Source organism: Oryctolagus cuniculus, chromosome 11 (genome assembly GCF_051225735.1).
Source record: "Oryctolagus cuniculus isolate XC-2025 breed Fujian yellow rabbit chromosome 11, ASM5122573v1, whole genome shotgun sequence".
Taxonomy (NCBI): Eukaryota; Metazoa; Chordata; class Mammalia; order Lagomorpha; family Leporidae; genus Oryctolagus; species Oryctolagus cuniculus.
Genome location: NC_142877.1, coordinates 55474460 through 55481956, shown reverse-complemented (window position 1 = coordinate 55481956; position 7497 = coordinate 55474460). Strand labels below are relative to the sequence as shown.

The 7497-nt window shown below is 59.2% G+C and overlaps 1 protein-coding gene across 1 annotated transcript; it reads right to left on the bottom strand.

Moving 5' to 3' along the window:
• Positions 1 to 1002: 1002 nt before the first annotated feature.
• On the bottom strand, positions 1003 to 6291 carry LOC100345838 (keratin, type II cuticular Hb6-like). The gene is made up of 9 exons (XM_051845527.3): positions 5648 to 6291; positions 4822 to 5030; positions 3930 to 3990; positions 3428 to 3523; positions 3059 to 3223; positions 2718 to 2843; positions 2250 to 2470; positions 1603 to 1634; positions 1003 to 1241 (listed from the first exon to the last, which is right to left on the bottom strand). The coding sequence occupies exons 1-9, from the start codon at positions 6077 to 6079 to the stop codon at positions 1129 to 1131; spliced, it is 1455 nt and encodes a 484-aa protein (XP_051701487.3). The 5' UTR covers positions 6080 to 6291; the 3' UTR covers positions 1003 to 1128.
• Positions 6292 to 7497: the final 1206 nt, after the last annotated feature.

Below are 7497 nucleotides of genomic sequence, written 5' to 3'. Positions count from 1 at the left end.
TCCAGAAACTCCATCTGGGTCTCCCACATGGATGCAGGGGCCCAAGCACTCGAACCATTTTCTGCTGCTTTCTTGTGCTTTAGCAGGGAGCTGGACGGGAAGTAGAGCAGCCGGGACTCAAACCAGCGCCTATATGGGATGCTGGCACTGCAGGCTGTGGCTTTACCCGCTCTGCCACAGCTCCAACCCCAAGGCAGTGTTTGTAAACAGTGCAACATTCACAGAGATACCTCGGGGGCAACTGGAATCCTCAGAGGTGAATTTGCTTGCTCCTCTAACACGGCTCAGTGCCTGCCAGGAGCCAGCGCTGTTCCAGGAACTTGCAAATGCAGCTCCAGAAGCTGTGAGCTCTCAATGCACACAGACCCAGAGGTCACAAATGAAAGCAGTACAGTCGGTCGTGGGGCAGGTGTTTAGCTTAACGTTTAAGATGCCCACAGCCCGTATCAGAGCGCCTGGCTTTTCTACTCAGCTCCGGCTCCTGACTCCAGCTTCCTGCTAATGGGAGCCCTGAGAGGCAGCAGCTGGGCTCCTGCCCCATGGGAAACCTAGCTTGAAACCCCTGCCTACGACTCTAGGCCTGACTCCTTAGGGCATTTGGGGAGTGAACCAGTGAGTGGAAGCTCTAGCTCCCTTCCTGTATGTGTGTGTGTGTGTGTGTACCTTTCTCTCACTCACTGTCCTTCTCTCAAATAAATAAACATTTAAAAAAAAAAAAAAAGCCACATGGCTGTGCTGAGTGTCCTCCTGGAGACCCCACCCATCCCCTCCAGGCCTGAAATGAGGAACAGGAAGATTGACAAGTGTCACCGACGGGTTGCAACTTTATTTTCAGCAAAGAAAAGCAGGAAGGAAGGGACTTGTGAGAGACCAAGCGGGGGGGGGGGGGCAGGGGTAGGGGGAAGGGGCCTGGGAGATGCTCACGGAGAGGCTGTCCCCCTCATGAGGGCAGGTGGCCCCGTGTCCTGTCACGCCTCTCAGCAGCTCTCAGTCCAGGGAACAGCCCACACAGCAGGGACCCAGAGCAGGGAAGACAACCAGCAGCTGCGCCCCGCTCCCAGGCTGCTGGTAGCCAGGCAGGACAGAAGGGCCACCTGGCCTGCACCGGGAGGGTGACAGCCTCAAGCCCTAACACTTCTTGCAGCAGCTGCCACCCGCACCCATCCCACGGGAGTCGATGCCGCAGGTGCGGGTGGTGGAGAGGCTCCCACACACAGCTCCACCCCGGGAGCTGCTCACACCTGCATGGAGACAGCCATAAATCAGAACCGTAGGTGGGGGCGGGAGCTGCTCCCATTCAGCCCCACCTCCCACCAGAGCCCCCGCCCTGGGAGCCAGAAGCGCTCAAGAATATGGCCAAGTGTGTTTGGACAAGGAGGAAAGCAGAGCATCCCATGACTGGGGGGCGGGGCAAATAGGACTGATTGGCTGACGGGTGTGCGCCGAGGGAGGAGTGACTCAACACGGGACAGCCTGCTCCATAACTGTGAGGCTATAAAGGACCAGAGCCACTGCCCCCCAGGATCTCTCCACCCCTACATCCAAAAAGTTCTCCCTGCTGTCTAACTTCAGTGCCTCTCTTTGGGGGCCCAAATAACTCACAGACATTCACAGCACGGATGCCTTCACATAGCCTGGTGCAGGAAAGAAAAGGCAGCGTTAGCACTGGGCGTTAACTCCCGACAAGGCTCCCGGAAACGCGGGCTCACCAGCTCTGAACCTAGCCCCCCAAGGAGTCGTCCAAGCAGACAAGATCTGGGGTCCAGCACCCCTCCAACCTGTCCACAGAGGCACATGGGGCAGGTGCCCCTAGACCCAAGAAAGCCTGCGGGATCAACCCATATCCCTTCAGCTGCCCCACAAGAGTTCAGGGCAAGGCTGTAACTTTGAGCTATGTCTGCAGTTCCCCATCCTTCTAGAAATACACCTTTCTCTTTGCCCGTTCAGTACAAGGCCTCTTTTTATCCTGACCCCAAGCTCCGTTCAGCTCCCAAGAGCCAGGGTAAACATCCACCAGATGTTCTGTTTTCTATCCCAGAGACCCGGTGTCATTTACCAGCTGTTCACCAGCTGTGACCCAAATCATGCCAGAAACCTGAAGCCCCTGAACCTCAATTAAGATCACTCTCATTGAGCCACCCCCAGGAGCACAGAGGGGCGCTGAGAGCATTCCAAGATGGCTGCAGGAGGAGAGAGCCTGGAGCAGGTGCATGCAAATTAGACTCCGCCCAGCTACTCTGTGGACCCACCTGTGTTCCTCGCCCTCCAGCAGGCGGCGGTAGGTGGCGATCTCGATGTCCAGGCCCAGCTTGGAGTTCATCACCTCCTGGTACTCCTTGAGCAGGCACGCCATGTCCTGCTTGGCCTTCTGCAGGGCGGCCTCCAGCCCTGCCAGCTTGCTCCTGGCATCATTCAGTGCCCCTTCACCCTGCTGCTCAGACTGTGTCACGGCCGCCTCCAACTTGGTGTTCTGGGGACCCGCAAGAGAACAGGCTGGGTTCTGCTCCCTGGGCCTCTCTGCCCCTGGCCTGGGCTGCTCCAGGCTCTCCCACCCAGCCGGGAGCATCCCCCCGACAAGGCCCCTGGCCATCCTCACCCGGTCTCCCTGAGCGACCACCACCAGGGACTCCAGTCTGGCCAATGGGCTGGAGGGCGAGTGCTGGGGTTCCCACAGGGCTCGGGCCCCGGCGCTCAGGCCCCGGCACAGCTGGCCGTACCTGGCACTTGGCATTCTCCACCTCGGCCGTCAGCCTCTGGATCATGCGGTTCAGCTCGTTGATCTCCTCCTTGGTGCGGCGCAGGGTCTCCCCGTGCCGGATCACCGTGGCCTTCATCTCCTCGCACTGGGATGGGGGGGCGGGGGGAGCACAGGTGCCCCTGAGGCTCAGCACCCACGAGCCCTGCCCTCAGGTCAGCACCACCGGGATGGCGCGGGTTGAACAGTGCTCAGCCTGTGCACCCACACGGGGCGGCCTGTTCTCACCAGCCTCAGGGGGCCAACCCCAGCCTTCTCCAGGGACACCCTGTGTCCCTCCCACTTGGTGCCCCGGTGGCTCACCTTGCTGCGGTACCAGGACTCGGCCTCAGCCCGGCTGCGGGTGGCGATGTCGTCGTACTGAGCCTTGATCTCAGACAGAATCGAGTCCATGCTTAGGTCCCGGCTGTTGTCCATCTTGACCACGACCGAGGTGTCGGAGATGTGGGCGTGCAGCACGCGGATCTCCTGCAGGGCCAACAACCATTCCCATCACCTGTGCCGGCCAAGCCAGAGCCACCCAGAGCAGAGTCCCCATCCCTCCCCCACCCCCTCCCACACGGAGCCACCAAAACCCTCAGGCCACCAACCCATTCCATCTCCTCAGCACACAGACTGGCATAGCGCAGAGACAAGAGGAGGTGGCCCAAGTCCTCCATGCCCAGTTCTCACCTCCTCATACAAGGCCCTCAAGAAACTTATCTCCTCCACCAGGCTGTGGGCATTGGCCTCCAGGTCTGCCTTGCACGCATAGGCACCGTTGACCCCCTGCAGAAAAATGTCAGTCCTGAGCTGCTGCAGATGTGGGGACCCCAGAACCCCACCCAGGGACCCCAGCACCCCCCTCCCAGGCCCACCCAGCAAAGGCCCCAACCCCATTCCCAGCCCTGCAAGCTGCAGGCATGGATTCAGAAGTCGGGAGTGCACGCTCCCCTCCAAGCCCCCAGTGTAATGGAGTGAGGGAGTTTGGGCCATTCGCCCACCACACTGCGACCTCTCTCTAAAGAATGACCCAGAGAATTCCTGCCCTGCGGAACCACTGCGGGGCCAGGGAGGAAATGCCCTCGGTGGGGAAGCACAGGAGCTTATTAACCAAGGGCAGGAGAACTGGCTGCCCCCCCCCCGAGACAATGCCGGAGTCTCCCGCTGGGGGTGCACGCACAGGCTCACCCACCTGCTTGATTCTGACAAGCTCGTTCTCCGCTGTGGCTCTCAGAGCCACCTCCTCTTCATACCTGTAGCAGGGAAAAGGATTGGGGACAAGGAGATCATTCCCAATTTTACTGGTAATGGGACGGGGCGGGGCGGGGAGCCACTGCTGCTGGGCCGGTCACGTCCCTCCCTCACCCACATCCCCAGGAGGATGCTCCTCTCACTTGAGAAGACACTGTTGTTTTGTTTTGTTTTGTTTTGACAGGCAGAGTGGACAGTGAGAGAGAGAGACAGAGAGAAAGGTCTTCCTTTGCCGTTGGTTCACCCTCCAATGGCCGCCGCGGCTGGCGCGCTGCAGCCGGCCCACCGTGCTGATCCGATGGCAGGAGCCAGGTACTTCTGGTCTCCCATGGGGTGCAGGGCCCAAGCACTTGGGCCATCCTCCACTGCACTCCCTGGCTACAGCAGAGAGCTGGCCTGGAAGAGGGGCAACCGGGACAGAATCTGGCGCCCCGACCGGGACTAGAACCCGGTGTGCCGGCACCGCAAGGCGGAGGATTAGCCTAGTGAGCCACAGCACTGGCCAAGAAGACACTGTTTTTAAAGATCCTGGTTTTGTTATTATTTGATATAAAATATGACTTACTGAGCTTAGATCTAGAAAAGTGAGTGGAAGCCAGAAAATGAACCAGTGAGTGAGAACCATGGAGCCAGAGGGTGTCCCGATCTGGGGTCCCCAGAACCTCGCACGATGATGGAAAATGGAAAAAGTTCAGGTGAGGTTTAGGGGGAGGCAGGGCAGAGGGGAACACGGTCCTTGTCCTGAGAAGTCCGGAAGGAAATGGGAAAGGCCCTTCCTCGGCTCTGTCTTCCTGTCACAGCCCACACAGCGGACACAAGCACAGGGCACTCACTTCTTCTTGTAGCCCTCCAGCGCCTCCTGCACACGGTTGAGCTCGGAGGCCAGCCGCCCGCTGTCGGCCTCCACGTGCTCGGCCTCCCGCCGCAGCGTCTCGATGTAGCCGCTGAACAGCGGCTCCAGGTTGCTCTTGCAACACTTGCGGTTCTGGATGAACTGCAGCTTGGTCTCCAGCAGCTTGTTCTGCTGCTCCAGGAAGCGCACCTGCCGCCCAGAGGCACAGCCATAGGGTCCCCCATGCACCTACCATCCTGCAAGCTCCACCACCCGCCTACCCAGCCTCCACACTCGCCCCTCCCTTCCCCATGTCCAGCGCTCACTCCTTCTCTTGCAGTGACCCGGATGCCAGCATTCATCCCAGCATCCCATAATCAAGTGCAGGAGCCCTTTCTTATGTCCACGAGGATTCAAATCCTTGTCTCTAGCTGCCGCTCCTATGGACGCATGCCTGTCTGTTGTGAGATTGCTCAGGCCCCAGTGTGTGTGTGTGTGTGTGTGTGTGTGTGTTGTGTTCAGTGCCCCTGAGAGCAAGGTCATCCCACAGAACTGCTCCTGCTTCTTGTGTGTCTGCTATGCATATGTTGCCTCCTCCATCTGACAGGCAGTTCCAAGCCTTGTCCTCGTCTCTCTGCAGGCATATAAAAGCAGTGCTATTAGATCAGTAGCCCCTGTCCTATCCCCCATCTCCCTGGGTCTGTCTGAGCCATGGAGGAGGTGTGCACCTCCTCCATCAGATGCATTGGTTGCGTGGAAACGCCAGCAAGCTTTCTATACCTAGCCCAGGACCTGGGGTGAGGCAGGGCGCGACCCAGGACACCGACCTTGTCGATGAAGGCGGCGAACTTGCTGTTGAGGCCTCTGATCTGCTCCTTCTCCTCGTGCTTCACGCACTGCGCGTTGGGGTCGATCTCCAGGTTGAGGGGCGTCAGGAGGCTCTCGTTAACGGACACAGTGGTGATTCCGGGAGCGCTGGGCCTGCACACGCCGCCCGAGCGGTAGCCAAAGCTGCGCCCGCAAGAGCCAGCGCGGAAGCCTCCGCCACAGAGGCTGCGGCTGCCGAAGCCCCCGCTGAGGCCGCGGTAGCAGGCAATGCCGCGGTAGGGGGCGGCGGTGATGCAGCAGCGGCCTGGCCGGGGCCCGCAGGCCGAGGCGCAGCTGAAGGTGCGGCCAAAGCTGTGCCTCTGGGCGGACACACAGCAGCTGGTGGTGCGGGCTCCGCTGCGGGAGCTCAGACAAGAGGATCGGCAAGTCATGGCGACTCTAGGCTGGTGGAGATGAAGCCGGAGGAAGCAGAGGATCTTGGTCTCTCCCTCGTTGTCTGCCCTTTTATAAGGCCGGACACCCTGGGTTGTTGGCCGCTCTGTGGAGTGGCCGTTTGGTCACCTTTATGGGCTTGGGGAATGTCACTGTCATTTCTCCTGTCTCCTGCGGCCACATCATCGCAATGGAGCTTTGGAAAATCTTACACGGGCAGTTCCAGGCTTCTGGCAGCGTTTGTCCAATTGCTGAAGCCCCTGGGGGCCTGGAGCTCTGCACTTTGCTAGATGAGGAAGGAGGGGGAGGGACGCTGGGCTTGGCTGCTTCCTCTGGCATTGACAGCTGGACTCATAACCTGCCCGTCTCTCTGTTTTGAACACAAGCTGAGCTGTGGAGGTGAGGCTTCCAGGGAATGAGCCTCCAGGGGTGCCCCAGGCACAGTCCTCACACGGCCTGCAGATGCTGCATCCCTGGCGTGGCAGAGGGAGGTGTGGGAAAGCCAGCCACACGGCCGGAAAGGGTCTTGCTCTTCCTGTCACAGGACCCGTGCTGCTGGTGGATTTCTGTCCACATCTGCTCTGAGGATCCCAAAGGCCCCACCTGCCCCCCTCCAACCCTTCTTGGGTGCCTGCAACTGGGTGTCACCCCCAATCCAGCCACACACACACACACACACACACACACACAGGGCCATGCTCTGGGCACTCTGTGGGAGTGAGCTCTGGGCTCAGCCCACCAGAGCCAGGACCGAGGGGGTAGGTCTGGGAGTCCCCAGCCAGCATCTGTGTTTGGGAAGCCCCGGGCCCCAGACCTAGAAGGGCAGGCCAGGGGGCAGGGGGCTCTGGATGGCTCCTAGGGCAGGCAGCTGGGGTGAGCAACGGGCAAGGGGAAAAATAATAACAATAATCATGGCAGCTACAGTTTACTGGCCTTGGGCTATGCAGCAGGTGTTGTGTTAAAGTTTTACATGTGCACCTCGCTCCATCCTCACCGTGTCCGTGGGCAAGGTGGAAAGATATTTCTTTTTTTTTCTTTTTTTCCTAAGATGGAGTGACTGATTAATATATACAGACTCTCTCTCTTTTTTTTTTAATTTTCATTTTATACGAAAGGCCTAGAAACACAGAGAGAACAAGACAGACACAGAGACACAGAGATCTTCCACCCACTAGTTCATTCCCCAAATGGCCACAACAGCCAGTTCTGGGTCCGGCCAAAGCCAGGAGCCAGGAACTCCATTTGTATCTCCCACATGCAGGGCAGGGCCCCAAGCACTTGGGCCACCTTCTGCTGCTTCCCCCCTGGGCGCATTAGCAGGGAGCTGGATTGGAAGCAGAGCAGCCAGGACTCGAACCAGTGCTCCAATATGGGATAAAGGCATCCCAAGCAGTGGCTTCGCCTGTTGCACCACAAT